The sequence below is a fragment of the Marmota flaviventris genome, chromosome 1 (assembly GCF_047511675.1).
Source record: "Marmota flaviventris isolate mMarFla1 chromosome 1, mMarFla1.hap1, whole genome shotgun sequence".
NCBI lineage: Eukaryota > Metazoa > Chordata > Mammalia > Rodentia > Sciuridae > Marmota > Marmota flaviventris.
In genome coordinates, this window is record NC_092498.1 from 59,061,342 (window position 1) to 59,085,440 (window position 24,099).

The 24,099-nt window shown below is 36.7% G+C and overlaps 1 protein-coding gene across 2 annotated transcripts in view; it reads left to right on the plus strand.

The window, feature by feature from the left end:
* The window catches only part of Reln (reelin), a 466,520-nt gene that overhangs the window by 237,803 nt on the left and 204,618 nt on the right, over nt 1-24,099 (plus strand). For both annotated transcript variants that reach the window (XM_027926303.3, XM_027926304.3), the window contains exon 8: nt 3,616-3,667. In XM_027926303.3, coding sequence (XP_027782104.3) covers nt 3,616-3,667 — 52 coding nt within the window. The remainder of the gene's footprint in view (nt 1-3,615; nt 3,668-24,099) is intronic.

The window sequence follows — 24,099 nt, forward strand, 5'->3', positions numbered from 1 at the left end:
GGTCATATGGAGTCCTATTGCCATCAGGGGAGTCATTACTGTTGGGGGTAGGAGGAGTCTGGGTTCCCATCATGAGATATTTGCCTGCAGAACTTGCCATTCCTGGAAATTGTGATAAACTGGGGAGAAGAAATAAGTCAAAGAAAGAAGAGGTCAGAGGAGCAAAAAGGAATGATTTAGGATAATGACTGGGTCCTCCTTCAGAAGGGCAAAAGGGAGGATGGAGTGAAGGACAATTTCAGAGAGGCCCCCAGTACATCAAATTTAAATACATAGTCATTTCATGTCAATAAAAGGCAAAGTCAGTCAGATGTGGTAGCTGCTATTTGGGGGGCATTATAGGAGCTTGGGTTTCCAGTACTACTAAGCTATTATTGAGCTACAGCCCCAGCCCTAACCTTCATTTTTTAAAAAGAAATCATTTACTAAATTATTATTACATGTATGGAAATGCATGAGTTTGGGCTGACATTTTTCATGGAAGAAGTACAGAATGAACAGCTTAAGTCCATAGTGAATTCTTCAGATTCATTTAGTCATCATACTAATTTTCTACAGTTTGAAGTCTATTTGATTATTTAAGAGCAGTGAGATTTGATAGGATAAAAGTTCTCCATCAATTATTCATAATTGCTATATTATTTATCAAAAGCCTCCGAAAAAGCCCTTTTGTTTTTAGAATGTCAGGTATAAAGACTTACTAACATTGCAAACTAAAGTTACATATTTGAACTCAAGATTAATAAACAGTTTTTAATACCCAAGTACAAATACAGAGGGGTAGATTTTATAGGCAGTGCTTCTTGTTACTTCTTTCTCTTCATCTTTCCTATTTTTCCTTATAGCTGACAATTTTACTAATAAAGTGATTAGGTAAATGTTAAAAAATGATAATCAACCATTGCACCAGAACTTAGCATCCCTGAAGAAAAAAATGCAGAATCAATGACTAATCAAAGCCTAGGGTCACTCTCAGTTAACCCATGTAATTTGAAATTTGGCAGTATTTCATGCAACTTGCTGTTCGATAGCAGAGGTCACCACTGTGGAACTTGATCATGCAGGTGACACGAGCAGCATTTATTATACCATCAGGGTAAGAATTGAAGACTAGTATATTTAATGCACTAGCAGTAGCAATAACCATGGTGTTTTCAATTTATATAATTCCATTATTTCAAAGAATCTATTTCAGAAGTGTTTCATTATTCATCTGGGAATCTATTCAGTCACATAAAATCATTCAATTTATTTGAAATTTAAAAAAATCTCTCTATTGGTGTTGTGCCTCTTTGAATTTTAAGATCAAATTATCTAAGTAGAAACCCATGAGGACAGATAGTTCAACTTTCTCTAAAAGCTCTAAGAGGAAAAACATTACTTTTAAAGAATTTTACTGTACTTTTTTTTTTTTCTGGTGTATCTAGCGGGGGAAGAAACAGAGATATGGGCATAGTGGGCAGATTCAAATTAAAGAGAAAATTTTCTCTGTCACCGTGACACCAGTGATTTTTGCTGTTTAAAATAAATTAGTAGCTAATAATAATAATAATGCTTTTAGATGGATAATGTAGGGCATATCTTTTTTGCCCTCTCCTCTTTTACCTTTTTTTCTGCTTCATTGAATCTCAAAGCCACCTGTTTAAAGCACATGTCCAGTCATCTTTGTGGATCATCAGGTCGTACATCATTCAATATGCATATCTCAACCGGGTCCTGGCAAAGCAAGAGGTCTGATCACTCACTCATGGACTATATAGCACTTGGCTCTTCCACACTCATGGGCTCTGTCACTGGGGGCTAACAAGGTGCAGGGATACGTCTAGAGATGTTAAAACATAAGATAAGCAACAGAAAGACAGCCTACTGCTGCTCCTACTGCTGCTGTCACCATGGAAACACAGTTAAACACTTTCTGTTCTTGAAAGTGGAGTCACAAAAAACATCCTATACTTTATCATATGGTACTTGGGAACCCAGCAGAACAAGAAGCTTCATTATCATCTCATTATGGCATTTACAGGTAAATGGATGGAGCTGGAGAATATCATGCTAAGTGAAGCCAATCCCCAAAAAGCAGAGGTCAAATGTTTTCTCTGATAAGTAGATGCTGATTCATAATGGGGGGAGCAAGGGAAGAATGGAGGGACTTTGGGTTGGGCAGAGGGGAGCAAGGGAAGAGGAGAGCATATGGGGGTGGGAAAGATGGTGGAATGAGACCGACATTATTACCCTATGTATGGGTATAATTGCACGATGGTGTAACTCTACATCATGTGCAACCAGAGAAATGAAAAGTTGTGTTCCATTTGTGTACAATGAGTTGAAATGCATTCTGCTGTCATGTATAACTAATTAGAACAAATTTTAAAATGCTAAAAAATAATAAGAATGTAAAGATAAAACTACATGAGTGCTGTTTTAGAAGAAGGAAAACTGTTAAAGCAAGCTTTGTTGTTGTTGTTCTTTTTAGTTATATAAGACAGTAGAATGTATTTTGGCATATTATACATGCATGGAGTATAACTTATTCTAATTAGGATCCCATTCTTATAGTCATTCATGATGCAAAGTTACTCTGGTTATGTATTCAAATACAAGGCTAGGAAGGTTATGTCTGATTAATTCTACTCTCCTTCCTATTCCCCTCCTCCCTCCCTTCCCTTCCTTATCTTTTGCCTAATCCAACTGACTTCAATTCTTTCCCTCCTCACTCTCCCCTTATTGTGTGTTAGCATCTGCATATCAGGGAAAAGGATCCCATTCTTATTAGGATCCCATTCTTTCTCCCCACATCCTCACCAACATTTATTGTTACTTGTGTTCTTTATAATTGCCATTCTGGCTGAAGTGAGGTGGAATCTCAGTGTAGTTTTAATTTGCATTTCTCTAATTAAGCAAGCTTCTTGAAACCAAAAAATGTAGCAGAAATGTATTGGATCACTATTTCTAGGCCCATAATTCAGACTCTCTCTCTCTCTCTCTCTCTCTCTCTCTCTCTCTCACACACACACACACACACACACACACACACACAGTTTTATAGAAAAATAATCCACCATTTCCATGATTCATGAACTTTTGGTGTCCAGTGCACGTTTATAATTTATTCAACAAGTTATGCAACCATTGTCTCAATCAATTTAGAGCATTTGCAGCATCCCCCAAGAAATCCTGTATTCTTTAGCTGTTGTACTCTTCACTTTTCAAAATAATCTTATTCTACTCATTTGCTCTTCATTTACTTCCCAATTATTTTGGTAGCCTTTTCATGGCAATCCCTGAGTCCCAGACCTGTAGTAGAATGGAAAAGGTGATGGGGTGAGTAGAGAGGGCTTCATTCAATTCCCTCACAAGATTACCCGGTAGATTGCCCTAAAAAGAGTTTCAATAGAACTCTGAGAAGTTCACTCTTCATGCCTAAATCAGGTTCTCATAGTTCTCCCCCACCAAGAGGCACAGGAAATATATCTGTATTCAGACCATACTGATAAAAATGAACAAACTCCTGGATAAGTGTGACCTTTCTTGATGGTACTTTTCCCCCTCCCTCTTCTTTCCAACACCTGTCCCTTCTCTTTCTCTCATGTCTCATTTTTGTGTTTCTCTTTCTAGACTACGACAGGCCTAAATACGACTACAGCTTCTGTCCTCCAGTTTTCCATTGGTAAGTGTTTTTAGCATGTACAGTAATTTAACTTGGAAATGTTTGTTTTAATCACAGTGTACAATCAGAATTGTAGTGCCAAATTCTTGTAGCTTTACAGAAGAATAAGTCTTAAGTTTGCAGTAAATAATTTAAAACATTTAAAAGTGAAATTAAATATTTTTAAATGTTACACTCTGTTCCAGTCCTCTCCAATGCTGAGTGGTATTAAAAATGCTTGTGAAAATCTGGAACATCTTTAAAGTATTTACATATGGATTTTAAATACATTGGGTTATTTTATTACAGTAGAATTATCTCACTAAGTTATGTTTTTCTCAGACTAAGATAGAAATCTGTTCAGTTGCCTGAGCTCTGACTAACTGGTAGTGGAAGAGATAATTATTGGTGGCTAAAAAGAAACAAATTAAGGCTTTATGTTTGACATAAATAATTATGCTAAATTTTGACATAAATAATGAAAAAAAAAACCGAACTGTATCTGGTAATATTTAAGCGTTTTTATATGAGCTGAAAGTTCCTACCAAAAGCGTTCAGTAAAATACGATGGCTTTGGTTCAAGTGTTTGTAGTTTTGTTGTCTTTTCTATTCCATACCATTTTGATTTTTAAAGGTGTGTGTGTGTGTGTGTGTGTGTGTGTGTGTGTGAGAGAGAGAGAGAGAGAGAGAGAGAGAGAGAGAGAGAGAGATCTCAAACAAATATCCAAAGGGAATATTCTAGGGAAAGAAAGATCCTGTCTTCTAGATGGGACCTAGCTTTACAGATCTCCCCATTTAGTGTGAAAATTGCTGGTGTCTGGCAGCCATGCCTGGGACAGGGTCCTCCGGTCTCCACTCTCTTCACTCCTGTATGTTTGGAGATGCCCTACTAGTGAAAGGACATTTTCCTCAATAGCCTTCAACTGCAAATTGCAAGTCAGGGTTCTACATCCAGAAACTCACTGTGGTTGATTGTAGCTAAGAATGCTTTTCTGCTGGTCATGCAGTTGTCACTTTATCATCACTGTGCTTGTTTTAGCTTGTGTAGGTATTGTGTGAAACTGCCTGATTACAGTTTCAGTTACTTTCTTCTCACATTGATAATATTATCTTCAAAAATTTACAGACAATTCATACATCTATATGTGGTCATAAAATAGTGTTAGCAAAACAAAAATTTTTAGTTTTCAATGAGAAAGTTTTATGAGTTTTTATGAGAAGTTCCTAATAGTTCTGTGATCTATTAGTGAGTGATCTACTAGCTCCATGGTAGAGTGCTTGCCTAGCACACACAAGGCCCTGGGTTCAATCCCCAAGTCCACAGGGGAAAAGAAAGAAATAAAAGAAATGCTTTGGCCTGTTAACAATATATCCTAACTTTTCTGTAATGAACATGTAATGCTTTTTTTAGGAAAAAAATAAAGTTCAGTTTTTAAAGTAGTAAAATGACAAAAACAATTTTTGAAGGTTAGCATGGCAGGTAACTTTGAGGCTCTTAACCAGGACAAATAGTTTAAATTCATGATGCTATTAAGAAAAAAAATAAGTTGAATAAGGGATACCAATTTATCTATATTGTATTTATTCTTTTTGTTAGACAATAAACATTAATATCAGATAATATATGTAAGCAATGAAAGAATATGAGGGAATCCGTTTTAAACTATGTCTCACAATTCATTAGTAATTGCACTTTATTCATGGGAGAAAAGATCCAGCACCAATTAAATTATCTTTGTTATAGAGGGGGAAAATGTCTATTTTTGTGAACAGTGAAGTATATACTGCTAATTTGACATAGATTTTCTTTTCCTTACCTTATATTCACACCAATTACAATATCAATTACAGAAGAGCTAATGAAAAGAGCCAGGAAAGGGAGTTAGAGAATTCAGGGTTACTACCTGAGACTCCAAAGCCAGAAAAGCACCAGTCTAAGGTCTTGGGACTAGACCCATATGCTAGCAAGAACCCCTGATTTTCCCACAGGCCAGAGAGCAGCAACGCACCAGGCCAGCTTGCATTATTTAAAGCATGAATTTGAATCTTGGATTCAAAGATGGGAAGAATTGAGGAATTCAAAGAAGATAGATAAATAGATAGATAGACGAAAGAGAGAGAACACTCTATCTATAACTTAAAAATAGATTTACAAATTTTCTTTTGGGGTAACAGTTTTAAGATCAAAAGTGAAATTATAATGTGTTATTTAGAGTGAAACAAAATATTTAATGAAAAGAAATTATTGCTTAGAAATTTCTTTGGGATATTTACTTGCTGCATTTTGAGACTAAAAATTCTTGAGAGCCAAAAAGGGTTAGAGTGACAGAGCAACAATGGAGTAGCAAACCCTTAGTTGTATTTTATATGATGTAAGGTAGTGAAAATATACATTATAGTAAGCAGAACTCTCCAGAAATGGTTTTGTGGATCTCATTCCACTCATGTTAGAAGGTATAAGGGAGCATGCCTATAAATTCTAGAGATATTATAAATGTGTATATTCACCCTACACTTTTTGAGCCCATGACAACCAAATATCAAAATAGCAACCACAGTTTCATAGTCATTTCATTTATGCTTATCTCAAAAACTACATGGATTATTTTTTAAAAACCCTACATGTTGACAGTTATACTTCTTTGTGTGTTTTGGAATTCTCCAGATCTATATTAGTAACATGATTAAATATGATCAGTTTCAGTGTCACTCTTTCTTTAGGAAGTTATTTAAGATATTAAATGTTCATTGTACAGTACAATGACTCAGAAGTTACATTAGATAATTTCTAGGGGAATCCATCATTATTTATGACCTCAGTGATGACTTATATTCATAATTAGGCATATTTAACCACACTTGAAAAAACTGTGTTAATATTTTATATTGCTCTTGTAACCATTTTCAATTATGTGACAAATATTATTGAAAAGAAACCCAGGTACTTCAGAGATATGTGTACAAAAATTGCTTGAATTATTAAGAGATATCTCTAATAAACTCTATCATGCCAATGTTTAGCATCAATTACCTCCCAATTCTTTATATACACACACATATATGCACACAGAGATATATGTAGTATATATGCATATTATATATGTGTATATATTACATATATATTATACATGTATGTATATATACAGAAATACATACACACATAAATGTAAACAAACATACTGGGTATCTTAAGTGATTTTTAAAGTTAAAGCATCCTGAAAACCCACTTTTGTAAGCTGAAATTTATCAGATTATCAATAGCTAAATCATCTTGAAAAGTTTCCTAAAGTATTCTTAGAAGAACTCTTCATTTTTCCATTCCAATGAAAGATCTTGTATCCATTTCTATGCTGAGGCATCGATTTGCTACAAACCTCCCTTGAATCATTAGATTTGACTTGTGGAATTTATGGTTGTAGCCTTAGGGGTATTTACCCATTTCCTTTAGATTTCCTCTGGGATAAGAAGAAAAATCTGAGCAGATGCCCTTGCAAACTATTATCTTATGGATGCCTCCAAACTCTGTTTTTTTCCACGCAGGGTTCTGGGTCAAACGGAAATGCCAATAGTGCTTTGTAGCAATAATTTATTTAATAGAATTTTACTGAAAATTCATTTGGCACTCTCTTCAGCTAACTTAACCATAGTAAGAAAAAAAAGTGAGAGGATAATATTTTTATATTACTTTTTACAGCACTGGTGTAGTAGAAGGCACCAGATATGCACAGAGTATGGACTCTCTAGACAGGGCCAGATGGTCATAAATGGGTGGGAGTATGTGCTGATCTCAGGGTTCCAGGGCCCAATCAGGTCCTGCAGGGTGATACAATTCAGGGAGGCTTCTTAGTGAGAGATGTCTCTGAAAGCCAACAACCTGAGCACTTGAAAAAACAGAAAGGTTTTCCAGGTGAGGAGATGGAGTGAACACAAGCAACTTACTGAAGGAGAACAGAAGTGCCTGTTAGACCAGAAAGACTGGCCCTTGTGGCTATAAACAATGTCACATAAAATTGGGTTTGAGGAGCTAATCTGTATCAGCTGGGACTTTTGATGTTTTTAATAAGAGGGCTAAGTGGGGCTTTTAACTCCTTTAACTTGTTTAAAATGGTATGATTTTGTTCTTTGTTTAACTTATTTGATAGAGGTCTGCAAAAGGGCCCTCTTTCTGTCTGTAACAGTACAGAAATATAATAAAATTAAATCTTAAGAAAAATATCTGCAATATTAACAGTGGACTCGTTACTTCTTGGATATAAATCCACATCAAGTCACTCTACAAAAATTTTCCAAGTAATATGCTTGTTCAGTTTTGCCAACTCTTTCTTCAAAATAACAGAATTCATAAAAGATAAAACATTTGAAAACAGGCACTATGAAGAGCAAATAGTGTGGCTTGGGAGGCAGATCTGACTTGTCCATCATAATAGCCTCAGTCCTCAACCCAAGGACTCACAACAAGTAGATGCTATAAATATTTTTTTCCAGAGTGACAAGTGACCATTACAGTGATATCATAATGCTATGAAGCCAAGTGCTAAATTGGTGTGATACAGACATTTCATGACAAAAGTGAGCTAGGGGGAGGCAATATGAGGACCCCAGACAATGGAAAAGATGACTCAGAAGGAAACTGAGAATCACCAATAAACTATTTTTAGTGAATCAGGTAGACAGAAATACATGCCCATATGTTCATCAATATGGAATTATTGAAATAACCAGCATCTATTATTTGTTTATAATTAGTAGAAATAGTATCTCCTTGCCCCCTGCTTTTACTTATAAATATCCTAAGGATTTGTAGAGAGTGTTTGTGGGGAAGAGGGGGTTGTGTGTGTGTGTGTGTGTGTGTGTGTGTTTCACTGCTTTTTTGTTCAATTTTATCATCTTAAGACAGAGGAGAGTTATTAAAGCATAAATGCTTTATCTTTACATATTAAGATATAAAAGTGTCCTTAGGCCTGAATTGTTCTCTTTCTATACTGTATGTGCCATAGAAACTCTGAGATAAATGAGAGCTTACTCAGTTTGTATGAGCATAATTTGAAAACTTAAAACTTTAAAATTACAAATTTAGAGGTAGTCTGAGCTAAATTGAAAGATTTTTGTGTAAAAGAAAGACCTGGATTTTTTTTTCTGAAATAGATAAAAGGAATAAAATCCACTTTTAAGAGATTTTATACTTTTATACTTTATGCAACATAAGAGAAACAGTTTCTTTTTCCTTTGAGCCTAATTCATAAACGTATTAATTACTCAGAACTTGATTTGGTAGAGAAGCTCTCTCAACTCTTTTAGAGCAGGTAATTCAGGGGGAGGAGAAATCGAGCCCTGCACACTGCAATGTGAATTATTGTTCATTTCCTCCGAGAACTTATTGAAGTATATTTCAAATTAGAGTCTCAGTTTTTTCAAGAGTCACTCTCCTTGGTAAATAAGACCTTGGGGAATTTATTATGAAATAGTAAAACCTCTTCTGAAACATGGAACCTATATCAGATTAAAAAAATCTCTGGTGGCATGAGCTTTAAACAAATATAAATAAAAAACAGAAGTTCAGAAAATGTTAATGACCAAATTAATGTCTATGCTTTAAGAGGTTAAATATACTTCTTATTTGAGTATAAGAGTCTTAGATATAAAATATATTAAAATAAGATTTAAGAGTTGATTTTTAGATCTTCAAAGATCTATATTAACAGGAAAAAATCTGAAATAGTTATATATGGAATTCCTGTTATCTAAATTTAATAAATAGATAGATATGGGGCTGGGGCTATAGCTCAATTGGTAGAGTGCTTGCCTTGCATACACTAGGCCCTGGGTTCAATCCCCAGCACCACACACACACACACACACACAAAAGAGATGTGAAACTCATTATGATTTAGTATATCCTGCCTCCTCAGACCAGGGTTGACCTAATACTTTCTATGGAATTTATGTTTTAAAAGATGAGTTTAAATGAAAAAAAGGAAAAATACACACACACACATATATTATGGATTTGAAATATATATATTTTTCAAATCCACTTTACCCCAAAGAATTAAGTCTCATTTAAAATAATAAAAGGGAATATTCTGAAATTCTATAAAATTCTACTAAGCATAGCTTCTGGAAAATTGTTTTAAATTAATTGTTAAGTGCTTTCGAATTATTAGAATTGATAATTTGAAAGTCCTTGTGTGGACAGTTTGAAAGTAGCTTTACTCCCTTTCTCTTGAAATATTCAATTTGTGGCTCACCTGATGATACTTAAAAAATAACTATCAGTAGTTTGGTCATAAATATTTTCTGCTAGTATTTATTAGGGGCTGTTCTAGAAGAAGGGATACAACAGTGAAATACAGATTGAGAAGAAATCAATCATCAGTGTAGACCAAATTGTCTCTCTAGTGCCACTCCTTCATGAAAACTCATCTCATTGCCCCAGCCTGATGTCTCTAAACCCTCACCACCTCTGAATGTATTTTAGGACACCTACTTCATTCTGCTTTGATTAATGTGTTGGCCATTTCCATGCATCCATCTTCACCCTTTATAGCTTAGATATTCTTTGAAGGCTAAAGGATGTATATGCATCCCTCTTTGTATGTAGAGCAGAATTTTGCTCCCAATTAGAACTCAGTAAATATAAATCGAATTGAATTAAATTCATAGGTTACTGTGCTCTTCCACACTGGTGCTCAGTACTTACCCATTGAGGCAAGGGAGTATGCTGAATGAAATCCTTGGGCAACACTAAAAGCGATTTCCACTTTCTTCTTAATTAATCAGGGACCTTTCCATCACACAGATCTTTAGGAAGTGTATTATATATAACATGATATTAGGAAGTGTATTATATATAATATGATATTAGGAAGTGTATTATATATAACAAAACAATCCACTTTTCCCTGTAGGGAAAGCAAACCCAAAGGCAATGCCCCAACTTTCAAGAAATTTATTATGATGATCATTGCATGACACATAATTGTATCAAAATGTACTCCATAAACATATACATTTATTATGTGTCAATTAAAAACAAAATAAAACTTGGGAAAAATGCATTATCAAATAAGTGGGGGAGTCTATGTGTGAGAAGAAAACAAGTAAGGCAGTAAACTTTGATGATAATTAAGGGATGCAGAGCACACAGGACACAGCGCAGTTATTGGAAGTCCAGATAAGAGGGAGGTCCAGAGGCAGGGCTTTGTCATTTAGGAGGGAGACTGACAAGAGCAGGCATGGTACCATCCCAAGAAGGTCCACACAGAGTGAAGGTTTGGGGGATGGCACCCTGCAGGAAGAATTAGGCAAGGGTCATTCTAAGAACTGGGGACAAGTTCAGAGCCAGAGGGCAGCAAGGATGGTAGAGCTAGGGTGGAGCAGACAAGGTGCTTAACACTTGCTGCCTGAGTGGGGATTAGGCATTCTAAAAACTGGGCCAGACTTGAGCACTCAGGCATAGGTTCTATGGGCCCTGGGGGAAAGGAGGCCTGCCTAGCAGGCAACTTGGCAAAACCTGACACATTCTACATTTCTCTCCTCTGTTTTTCCCCAACATGGCTCTGGCGAAAGTTCTCTAATTTAGGCTTAGAAAGAAGCTTGCAAAGAGTGGGCACCTCAAAGTTGTTGGAAGATGACTTGCCATTCTGTAAATTGGGAGAGAATTGATTTGTCTCTTCCTTGTGATAGGAGTAATAATAATGGCAGTGAAGAAATACAAATATTTTGGAAGTGAGGGAACGGGGTTAGGATTGGAGTAAAGAAAGGCACAAAGAGGAGGAGGACAGCTGTTCATTTTATATCCTGTGGTCATTGTCCATCTGTCATAAACTGGAAGACGTTCCCTAATGAGGTTTGAGCATTTCAGCCAGAAAAATGACTAAGGGGACAAAAATATTAAGTACAGTAAATCACACAGTGTTACATTTCTGCAGAAAAGGGGTTTGCAAATCGAATAGCCTCTTTGCTAATAAAGTCAGTCAAAACAGAAATATTACTCTTTAGTAGCTTCATTTTTAAAATAAACCAATATAAAACAGAAGGTGAAGAACAGTTGCTTTCAAAACCTGGCTGTTCTACAGTTTATGAAAGAGTTCTTTCAAGTTTAAAGAAAGCATGTTTTTAGTACCAATACAGAATATTTTTGAAGACACATTCATTTTATTCTACTGTACTTGACCTCTCTTCTCCTTCATGTCAGTTTATAGTAGATAACCTAAAATGGAAACTTTTCTTCCATATAACAGCCCCTCTTACAACACTGTCCTTCAAAAATGTTTCCTCAGTTGCAAGCATGCTAAATTCCCCCAGGGGCATTTTTAGTAAGCAAGACAGAGATACAGACATAAACTCTAGATGTTCATATTTAAATAGTTGTCTAATTGGTAATTTAGAATGACCAAAGATTTTGGACCTATCATTTCTCTAAATTAATAATTTATATTAATAAAATAATGATTTATCTCAACTTTAGTGATCATATTTTACCAAAATGGAATGTTTGTTCTTAACAGATCCAAAAGAAATTTGAGGATTTCTTCAAGTGTAGAATGGAACAGTTTTTAATTAAAGTAATATCTGTAGGCTCTTTTCGGTCACAATTCCCATTCATGTCATTGGGGACAGAGAAGCCCCAGGACACTTCCTGCCTGGGCTGCCACAAAGCATTATCTGATACAGTAACCACTTTTTTTTTCCTGCCTGACTTTTTACCCATGAGTCAAACTGCTGCCCCTTTAGCCAAGGCCCCTGAATGTAACCAAGACACCGCACACCAGATCAAGTCTGTATTGCAGGAGAGCCAGAAGCCACCAAGCATGGTAGGTTGTGTACGCCCCATCAGGCACAGGGAATAGCAGCCAAGGTCATGCCTCCCAGGAGTTGGGAGAGACTGTTGGCCCAGCCAAGAACAGCTTTTCATATGTAGCTATTCTTCATGCATTTATTTTACCCATGATTTGAGAAATGGTAAAATAGCCTATTTAGGACCAAGTTCTCATCTTTCCGGGTAGATTTTTTTTTCCCTTTGCCTTGAACTCTAAAGTACTCTGTAGATGATTGACACACAGTAAGATAAAAGTAATAAAAATATTTTGCTTTGAACAGTGTTAAGGCAAGAAGATAGATCACTACTAGAGAACAAACCGAATTACATTTTCATATAATTTATGAACTAATGGAAATTGATGGAGATAAGCTACATTATAAAACAATCCGCATGAATACATAAAATTTAAATAGTATAGATTTTGTATAGTATGAAAAGAATAAAATAAACTTGAAAACTAAGAATTGTTATTAAACCAACTATCTTGGAAATTTCAGCATTGTATGCTTAAAACTGGAAGTCATATTTTAGGTTATCTTCATTAGTTCATACTTCTAAACTTCCCATATGTTCAAGATGTTACTTTATTTACAATAAATTGATTTGATGCCATATTCCAAGTGAACTAATGGTTTTAGGATTTTCCTGGCAGACTCAGTAAAGAAGGAAATAAAAATTTAAGTGTTATATAATCATGGTTCTACATTGTTTTTATTATAGGAAAAATAAACATGTACAACTGCTTCCAGTGAAATATTTGAGCAGACATTGGTAGAAATTATCAAAATATTGATCCTCTGGATAATAATGGTCTTGACTGGGGCAGAATTTTTTTGAAGAATTGCAAAATTGCAAATAATCTTTTACTGTGTTCCTTGATGATTTTGGGGTATAGTGAGAGTAGCCTGTCCTAGTTCTCCCTAGAGAATAGTATTGGCCACAAAAATCAAATCAACCTTAGCAAACAAAACAAAACAAAACAAAAACAAACAAACAAAAAACATTTCAGGAACTGCTTGTTATGCTATTATCTTTATGTTGCTCATCACAGTATTTGTATTTTTCACCCTAACTTAGAGTAATGTGTAAAATCTCCTGGGAGTGATAGCGTTTAGCTATTTATTTATTTATGCTTTCAGAACTGGGATAGAACCCGGATGCTCTGCCACTGAGCACATTCCCAGCCCTAGTGTTTAGCTTTCTAACCCCACCCCACCCCACCCCCGCTAAGTTCTCTTTTCATCTCTTTTGCATTCTACTCACTATAACCTTGAGTTAATGGTCTTGTCCTCCATTTATCTATCTTGAAAAGATGAAGGGGTGTGTTGATCTTGCTAAGATTTGCTCCAGTCATAGCAAGGAGTTGTGAACAACCAGATTGCATCCATTCTAAAACTTTATGATGTTTCTATATCAAATGCTGCTGTTTACATGCAGTTCCTAGTCCCTGCTAGTCTCTAAGGTCTGAGGGTTGAGTGATGGCAGCAAGAGCACTCCTGCTACAAGAATCCTCCACAGGCTTCTGTGCAGACACTCCTTGAGCCTGTGGTATTTATGGGCCCCGTTATGCTATCTGGAGGCATGATTTCTGGCAGTGTTCTTCCCCATCTATCAATTCGGTGAGATCACTTCTCTCCTCCTCCTGTGGCTTTGTGCTACATTTGGAGAAGCATATTGTTTTTAAGGCAGAACTTTAGGGAAAGAGGCTACTCACAGCAACCACTACCAATCCCCAAGAGGACAATAACTCCTTCTATTGTGTGCTGCTCTGATTTACTTTGGAAAGTCCTGGGATTGCTGGAAAGGGACATAACCAAAAAATAAAAAATACAAATAAAATAAGAGACTAAACACCAATTGATTTATTCTTCTACTCTAAAAGTAAAAAGGAATAGAGGGGACTATTAGGGATACAGATTCAGAATCCCTAATATGTAATTCCAGAGTACAAAAGAACTCAGAAAAACCAGAAGCCTTTTTTTTTTTCAACTTATGTGATAGCAAAGTCTGACATGATGTGAATTCATTTGACAGCAAGACCTAACTTGTAATGGGTTAAACCTATATTAATCCTTTTTTCTACCACCTGTATGGATCTTCATGCATTTCACTACGGAAACATTGATTTGCTTGATTAGGGAGTTGTCCACCTTTGCTGGGAGTACAGCATAATTTATGGCATATGCACCATATTACCTTTATGAAATCTGTGAATTAAGTAAATTATTTGAATTCTGGAATTCAAGTTCAGAAGTTATTAATATTTCTATTTTTAAATGGGCTTGATTTTATACCAAATCAAGCTATTTTTAAAGTAATTTATTTTATGTCAACTACCTAAGAAAGAAGTCTGTAGATTTTGTAAACTTCCTAGTTCTAGGGGGTATTTGTCTCCCCCCACTCCCGCCGCCACAGTGCTGGGTATTGAACCCAGGACCTCATACATGCTAGTTGAGTTCTCTACCACTCATCTACACTCCTAGCTCCTCTAGGAGGAATTTGCAAACTTCTCCATACAAATATATTATAGCAAATAAGGTTTCATACACAGAATAGGTTTTTGACATACCTACACTGGTCTTCAGTTGTTTAGTACATAATTGCTACTTTTTCACCTGCTTATGCATCAACTCTTAGAGCTTTGTAGTACACTCTCCCAGCCAATAGTGCTCAGAAGTATCTAGAAGCAGTCCTGGGAGTTATAGGTCCTTTCCAACTTTTGTTGAGTCCCTGCGGTTCATGAGGGTCAGTGCAGGTTTTATTCATCACCAACACTCTGTTTTAGTCAGCTTTTTCACTGCTGTGACTAAAAGATTTGACCAGAACAATTTTAGAGGAGGAAAAGTCGATTAGGGGGCTCACAATTTCAGAGGTCTCAATTCATAGACAGCAGGCTCCATTCCTCAGCTCAAGGTGAGGCAGAACATTGTGGTGGAAGAGTGTGGTGGAGGGAAACAGCTCACAAGATGATCAGGAAGCAGAGAGAGACCAAGGAAGAATTTCAGGGTGAATGGACTACTCCAGCTCCTGAGTTCACTTACAGATTTTTAAGAAAGTTGGAAATAGCATAAACATCACAAAATCAAGAAATAAAACATCTTTATTAATGGCCTAAAATGTCCTATAATTTTTTTCTTACATTTTTTCTTCTGTAGATTCTTAAACTGTTTCTCCATATGACAATAATTTTGGAATATTTTCTGCAGAAAGAATAGAAAACTTGTGATTTGTTTTTTATGTTTAATTTTCTTTGTTTAATATTTTGCCATCCAACTCCTCATTGATAATATAATTTAGATTTTTGGGAGCATTTTCAAATTGGAAAAATTTCAGTTTTATTTAAAAATCAGAGTGTTTTGACTTCCCTTGGGTAGTGACTAACTAAACTGCTCTTTCAATTGATGTCACTCACTAAACAGTGTGTCATTGTCTTTGAGTCATGACACTGGGTGCGTCAGCACAGTGGGCGGTAGGAGTTTCTAGTAGCTCTTTCCATGTTGTGAGCTACAGAGTCATGTCACATCAATCCAAAATAAATGGATCTCCAATTCAGCCTTTCCTTAGCTGAATCCCTAATGCAGCCATGACCATGTCTGTATTGTCTGATGTGAGGGGAAAGGCATGAGGGAGCAGAGCCAGGACAGTACCTTAACCAGCTGCACCTATTATAAAACATAATCAGGCGAATACATTGCTAGAATATCTCCAGGGCCTTGGAAAGTGCTCATACAAGTAAGCCCCAAGAAACTTAACCTCCATCAATTTCATCATAAATTGGCTTCTGTCTACACTAACCATGTTGGAATGGAGTATTGAGTTCGTATTTGTTGCATTAATACATATGTTTACATTCTTTTTTTTTCCCTTATAATATTTACATTTTATTGTCATTGTTTTTGTTTTTTTTTATTAGTTGTTCAAAACATTACGAGGTGGGAGGCAAAGGGAGAGAAAAGGGAAATTGCATGGTAATGGAGGGAGACCCTCATTGTTATACAAAATTACATATAAGAGGTTGTGAGAGGAATGGGAAAATAAACAAGGAGAGAAATGAATTACAGTAGATGGGGTAGAGAGAGAAGATGGGAGGGGAGGGGAGGGGGGATAGTTGAGGATAGGAAAGGTAGCAGAATACAACAGTTACTAATAGGGCATTATGTAAAAATGTGGATGTGTAACCGATGTGATTCTGCAATCTGTATTTGGGGTAAAATTGGGAGTTCATAACCAACTTGAATCTAATGCATGTTTACATTCTGACAATAAACTTATTATCACATCCTTACTTTGTTCAGACCCTCCTGCAAGTTGTCTCAATTTTCCCTCTCAAATTTCAAGCACATCCTGATACCTTTCCTTTATTTAATATGCCATTGCTTTTGCCTATTTCAGTTATCATATAAGGACCATGGATATTTCTGTATACTGCTGCATTTAATGTTCTGATTTGTAATAAGTAATCATCATGAATGTACAATAATGCTTCTCATTCAGCACAGGTATCTGAAGTTAGAGATTTCAAAAAAATAATTTGCAGAATAAGCTGTAGCATGAGATGTTATTACTCAGATACACTGACAAACAACTTTTGTGGTTGGTGTAAATGCAGACAGGGAAAAAGCCGTGGGCTGGGAATCTGCCAATTGAACTATCCACATAACCCTGTGTGAGTGGTGGAGCCTGTTTCCACCCCTGGCAACTTGTTTGTAAAATAAGAGTGTTCATCTTCATGATCTTTTTAATGACTTCCCACTGTGTCCTAAGTGCTGGAGCAGGATGACAGGTTACCGAGGAATGCATTTTGTTGGAAAACATGGTTATTATGTTGTCTGTTTTAGTTAAGGCAGCCCCCACAAGAAATATGAAAGTAGTTGCCATAGCTTTATTTAAACAACTGCACTTAATTTATACTTGTAGCTTATTTTATCACCAGAGAAAGATATTAAACAGAGAAACAAATGCAACATCAGTGGAACCATGTGACATTGTGATCCAGACAGTCCTCAGGGTTGGTGTGAAAGAAGCAAATGTGCTGCCCCTCCGGCTTTTCTGAGAAGAGCGTCAGTTACCATGCTAGTAGACAGAGGCTATCCATCACACCTCCCTATCCTGCAGGAAAGAGGGGCTGAAAATGAGCCAGATATTAATAACAACAGTGCTATTTGTGTATTTCCAAAAGACTGTCTTCCTAGAGTTTAACTGACTAAATCAACACTTAGCAGTTCATTGAGCTCCTTTTCTGCATGAGCAGTTTTCAAGGTACTCAGAAAACAGGATTTGCAAAATAAAATCCTTGCTTTGGCAGAGCTGAGGTTCTAGTGAACAGAGGCAGCCATCAACAAATGAATATGTCAGGGAGTAAAAAAGGGAATGAAGAAAATGAATCAGGGAACATTGAGGGATTTGGGCAGCATTTTATTAAAGATAGCTGGGTAAGGCCCCTGAGCGTGTAACCATTGAGCAGAGGCCTGAACCATGCAGGAGAATAAGCCCAGCAGAAGGAGCCTTGTGCTTTACTTCTCAAGTAGGAAAGGGCTCTTCTGGGTCTGGTTTTCCTAGCTTTCTCTGAATGACAGCTGAAGTCAAGAGAAGTGAGACTGAACCAGAAGAAAGTAACTAGACTTTTGAGTTCACTCATAGCCCTGGCATTAAATGTACTTTTCATAGTTGACTGACTCATTGATTGATTGATTGGTTGATCAATCATCATGCCTGAGCTTTCTATAACAAAAGTAGAAAGTTACTTTTCCATTTTTTCTACATTATACTAGGTACAGTACTATTAAAATAGAACCAGAGGTTCAAGTTAATAGCTATTTCAGTTGTAATTTTAAACTCAGTAAAGTGGTTTATAGATAAAACCAAGTTTACAATAAAAATTTTTATAGAGTTGTAGTGTTGAATCTCTCTAACAGTGAAAGAAAACAACCATATTGAAATAATGTTTGCCTCTCTTTTTATTTCCTCATTTTTAATAAGAAGTACTGACTACTGTTTTGTACTTATAAAACTGAATTGTTTCTTTATGGTAAAATACTTATTTCAGTAATAAATTTGTAAGCCATTAATAGAATTTGTTAATTAGGTTACAAATGTGGATTAACTTGGCTTCATAAACTTAACCCTGATTGTAATATCATAGCAGATTAACACTTTTCACATAATTGTTTTTGGAATGCAACTGTTTTTTAAAATAGCTTTTCATAGATTTTTTTAAAGAAATTTTTTAAGAATTTTTTTTGTTATTGTTGATGGACCTTTTATTTATTTGTGTTTTTTTTTTGTTTATTTATTTATATGTGGTACTGAGAATTGAACCCAGTGCCTCACTCATGCTACGCAAGTGCTCTACCACTGAGTCACAACCCCAATCCAACTTTTCATTTTTTTAAGCTTATGACTTATATGTAGATAGCTTTAGAAGGCTAACCTTTTGTTAATTTGTTCTGAATCCAGTTAGGAGATTATCACATTGCCTGGGGAAGAGATGGTCTAAGGAGGTGATGGTGGAGTAAAGGAATGTTACAGAAATATTTAGGATCAGGTGACTGGCTATGGGGGCAGGGAATGGAGAAGAATGGACTGGGAATTTACAGAGGAAGTGATTCTCAAGTGAACATGGTATCTTCTTGATATAGTTTCACTGTGGTCTCCACCTGTGGTGACACCAGAGAGCTGAGATGATGACTAGCCGGGTATTTAAAGACCATCCAGTTCTTCAGGTTTTGTTCTCTTTATCAAGATAAAGGCCATTATGGCCATATGCCATGAGCCTAAGTAGAAGTAGAAACACAGAAACCTGTCTCAATATATTCTGACCATATGAGAATATAGCACTATTTAAAAGAAAAGCAAAAGAAATAAAGAAGATTGGGTGCTTTGTGCACCTGAAAGAACAGTGAAATAGTTGAAGCACAGGTTCTGGTCTGTCTGGTTCTGAATCCCTTTTGGGTATGTACAGCCCTGCGTAGATTTCTTTTCCTCTTTATCTTAGTTTTCTTAGGGGGTGAATGCATTCAATAGTACATACCTATTTATAGGTGTGCATATAGAAGTACCTACCTATTTATAGGTATGCATACAGTAGTGCATACCTGTATTCATTCTCTTGAGTTACTGGAATTTTTTCTTGATGGGTACTATTAAAATTCTAACATCATATTTTCTGTTTTCTTTGGATGCCAGGAACTGCAAAATCAAATTTTCATTCCACATTAGCAATTGTGTAGACCTTACAAAATATGTCTCTATTCTATTCTACACTTGACTTTTTTTTTTTTACAAGTAGACTCCTTTTATCCCCGACTAACACATTTACTAGCAAATAGGTAACAAATAGGTAGGCTACTCACTAGAGTCTCATCTTGTGTTTCCTTATTGAATTTATAGCATTGCCTCTAAAGAGTAGGGAATTTACCTAAAGTACAAGGAATTACAGGGTTGTTTATCAGATATGGAGCAAGATGGCAGCTGAGTAAGATCCTCTGGTCATTGTCTCTCCACAAACACACCAAGTTGATCAGCTATTCACACACCAAACTACCAAACTACCTTCAGAAAGCTGAGGAAATCAGGTGAAGCCACAGTGCCTGCTTTTAGAATAGCAAAACAAAGAAGGAAAGATATGTTTGGCAATTCCAAGTAGCTCAACATGGGGAGAAGAGCCTCCAACTTAGGGGAAGGAGAGAAAACTAAGCTTGAAACCTAGTTCCAGGCCTACCACCAAGAAACTTACTGCTGGGCAAAGCCCCATGACTCCTCCTGTCAAGCTAATACCCAAGAACCTTGCTCCTGGATCTGCATAGGCTGACAGTCTCCATCCTCAGCTCAGAGCAGGGAGTAAGACTCCATCCATTGGGGTAAAAGGCAGGAAAATTAGCACAGGGTTTTTTCTTGAAGTTCCTATGCCAGGTCTGCTGGAAACTGAAGACCCTATACACAAGTCAAAGCTCAAAGGCAAAGCCTCTAGACCTGCCCCAGCATCAGGCAGAGAGAACTGTGCACTGGTGGGACAGACTCCAGTTTCAGCTGCATCAGTTCCAGCCCTGGAGAAGGCCTTGGGCACACTCACCCTCCTCCCAAGACTATGGAGGCCACTTCATCTTTGAGACTCAGGCACAAACTGGTTTAGAGTCATCTTTGGTGACCAAGGGACTATTTCCACCACCTCTGCACAAACTTTGGGGCAGCACAGCTATTACCAGGTCAGTCCTTGCTGACAGGGCTCTAAAACTGCCCCAGTACCAGGCAGAGACTGGTGCCCCAGTGGGACAGACCAGGTATCACTGTCTGTTGTGGCCTAGTCCCTATTGCACCCCTGAGACTCTTCAGGTCCTTGCAGCTGTGAGACTCAGGTGTGACCCAGCTTAACATCAGCCTAGATGGCCAAGGGACTGCCGTCACTACCCAACTGTGGGCAGCCTACCGTGATACAAAACCCCATTAACTATGGGGAGTACAGGATAATAGAAACAAGACTTTGTCCTGGTAGTAGTGCCAGGCTGGTGACATCTAACACTGGGCAAATCCTAACAACCCCCAGGCCAGCCCATGAAAGGAGTTTCTGGAACAGCTCCAGTGCCCAGTCTATGGGACTTCTCATACAATTAGCATTTTCTCTTGTTCTTTGTTGTTTGTTTGTTCTTATATTTATGATCATGTTAAGATGCTATCATTTCAGAATAGCTTATTATAATCAAAAGGTGTTTTTGTAAGCCTTGTGGTAACCACAAAGCAAAAATCTGTAATAGACAAACCAAAAATAATAAGCAAGGAATCAAAACACCCTGCTAGACTAATTAATTTAAACACAGAGGAAGACTATAAGAAAAGGTGAAAGAAACTATAGGGAAAAAAATGTAATGAAATTATTTGATGAGCATTAATTAATACTTAGTCCCTGAATAAATTCCTCTTTGTTTTTAAAGATAAATGAAATTTAAAATACTGAATCATAGCTAAAATATATTAACTAGGACAAGAACAGTTTTCTGGACTCTGTTCATGTGTTAACTCCTTAATCTTCACAACAGTTCTATGAAGTGATTGTCATTATTTCTCAACATTTTACAAATGTGGAAACTGGGCCACAGAAAGAGTAAGTGATTTGCCCAAGATCACACAGCTAAGAAGTGTCAAACCCCAAATGTAAGCCTGGCAGCCTGTCTCCAATCCATACACACTGCCCTGCTGGGCCATATCTTATGTCAAAGGTAATTTTTACTCTAAAAAGTGAAGTAAAAAAAATCATAGAATGATAAGTACTACTGATAAGCACTTATTATCATGTAACCTTCTCTTATATTAGAAAAAAATAAATCAGATCTGTTTAAGACAATAAGATATGTTAGAAAAATCATCTACCACTAAAGATTTTCTTGTTAATCTATCACATTACAATACAGAGAAGCAGTTATATAAAAAGTGGCAACGTTTTTAGAGTTCTTTCTAAACATAAAAGCATCTTAGGTTTTTGTTTGCTTGCTTATAGGTTTAATTTCACCTCTTAGAGTGGTCTTATTTGAAATGAAAAGACAACATATTTGGGCCAGGAGTGGAAAACCAATAGGTCTAATCTTAACTTACTGATTGTCAGATGTCCAGTAGCAGTTGGATCTGAAGTGTGAATTTCACGGGAGACTGTTATAGATGTTATTTAAAGCCTTGAAAGTTGGTAAGATCTCCAAAGGGGGCAATGTAGTTAAGAGAGAAGATGGGCATTAAAAGTCCACTAGGGAGTAACAGAGATGGGGTAAACAGAGACATTAGTCAAAGGGTACAAAGTTTCAAGTTAGATAAGAGGAATAAGTCCCCTGTAGCAGGATAAAGGCAGAAAATATTGATATTGGTGGACAGAGTCTGGTAAATGTAGATAAATGGGTAAAAAAATGAAGCCATTATTATCTGCATGTTTTCTTAAATATATATATATATATATATATATATATATATATATATATATATATATATATATATATATATAAACAATCAACTTAAACATTGATTTTACACTACAATGCTAAGAAATTGTAATGATGACCTAGTATTGTATTTGATAATACTAAGCAAGTTATTCAAATAGCACAGATTCATAGGCACAAATTCAGTAGTACAACTGCAGGATATCATCCATGAGGAAGGAAGAGTTTTTTGCTGCAAGACTGTTTGAGGTCTTGTGTAGATGTTTACCTCAGTACAGGAGTGGAGATGGCTTGTTTTTATATTGTAGTAGGACAAACTGTAAGATAATAATAAACCAGATATGATGATGAAAATACCTATCATTATACACAACAGGGTTGACTAAGTAATAGTGTAAATGACAGTCACTGTAAATGATGGTTTATCATTTATCAGTGTATATCAGCTGATTTGAAATCAAGAATTGATAACCAAGATTAATCAGAAAGAACACTGATAATGTACATTCCACACAAAATCTGCTGTCCTCCCCAAAACTGCTGGACGTGTTGATGTGTGTCTGCACTGATGGGAGCCAGCTTTCTCTGCCTGTGTGGTGTCCTCAGTAAACTCTAGAAGCTTACTAATTTTATTTATGAATACGTTGAATCCTTAACCACTTCATACCCTTCTTGTGGGTTAAAATGAAAGTATATGGACTTTCCTCATTTGCCTGAAAAAAAACAAGGGAAATGCTTGAATTTTTAGACCAGTTTTAGGTACATCAGTGCCTCTCAGACCATACTCTGTTAACTGTGGTTCTTAATTTTCTTCCCTCCACTGACAATTCCTTAAATCCTAGCAAAATTGCTACGTTAGAGTGAAGTATTACATTGAAAGTGATCTGGAGGAGGGGAAATGGAGCTGCACATGAGAGTGTATTTTGCCTTTGACATTCAAGGTGTTTTTCCTTCCTGGGTTTATATTTCAGATTTAGCAATTAAACATCTTTGCTTTAAGAAGGGAAATAAAGAAGGCTGTTACAGGTGAGCCTGCTTGTAATTGTCTCATTGTTCCACAAGAGGTGCCCTGAGGAATGTGATAGGTCTGTACACAGCGTCTGAGTTCTGGGCATTGGGAGTGGCACTAGGCACCTGGGCACACAAGAAAGGAGTGAACTATGACTGACTCTGTCCGCCTCTCCCTCAGACAGAGTTAAGCAACCATGTTTAATCTGGGCAATGACAAATATTACTCTGCTGATTGTAATTCATGTGGCAGTGGGATTGCGATTTGGAAGGGTTTATGGGAGGAAAAATACAGTTATGCAGCTACACTCTGGGAATGGAGAATCAGTTAGCTATTGGACTGGTGCCATTTGGAAAGCTAGTTTGTGAGTGGCCTCTGGGTGAGGCTGATATCCAGAGTTGAGTGCTTCTCCTGGGGATGCTTCTTCCAGATGGCAACCTACCACCTCAGTGCCTTTAGCCTGGGCAGTGCCTCCCTCCTGACTGGCTGTTTGCGCTCCAAACCCCAGTCATGGTTTTCCAGGTGCCCACCCTTCTATTGGAGTCCCTTTGCCTCTTTGGTTATCTTTTTGTGTAGGAACCCTCTAACAGCCAGTTCTGCTCCTCGAAATACAAATTCCATACCTAGGAGCTATGTCCCTTTACCACTCTGGCAGTAGCAGTGCAGCTGTATCCTGAAGGGGTTGAGAAATTATTGAAGG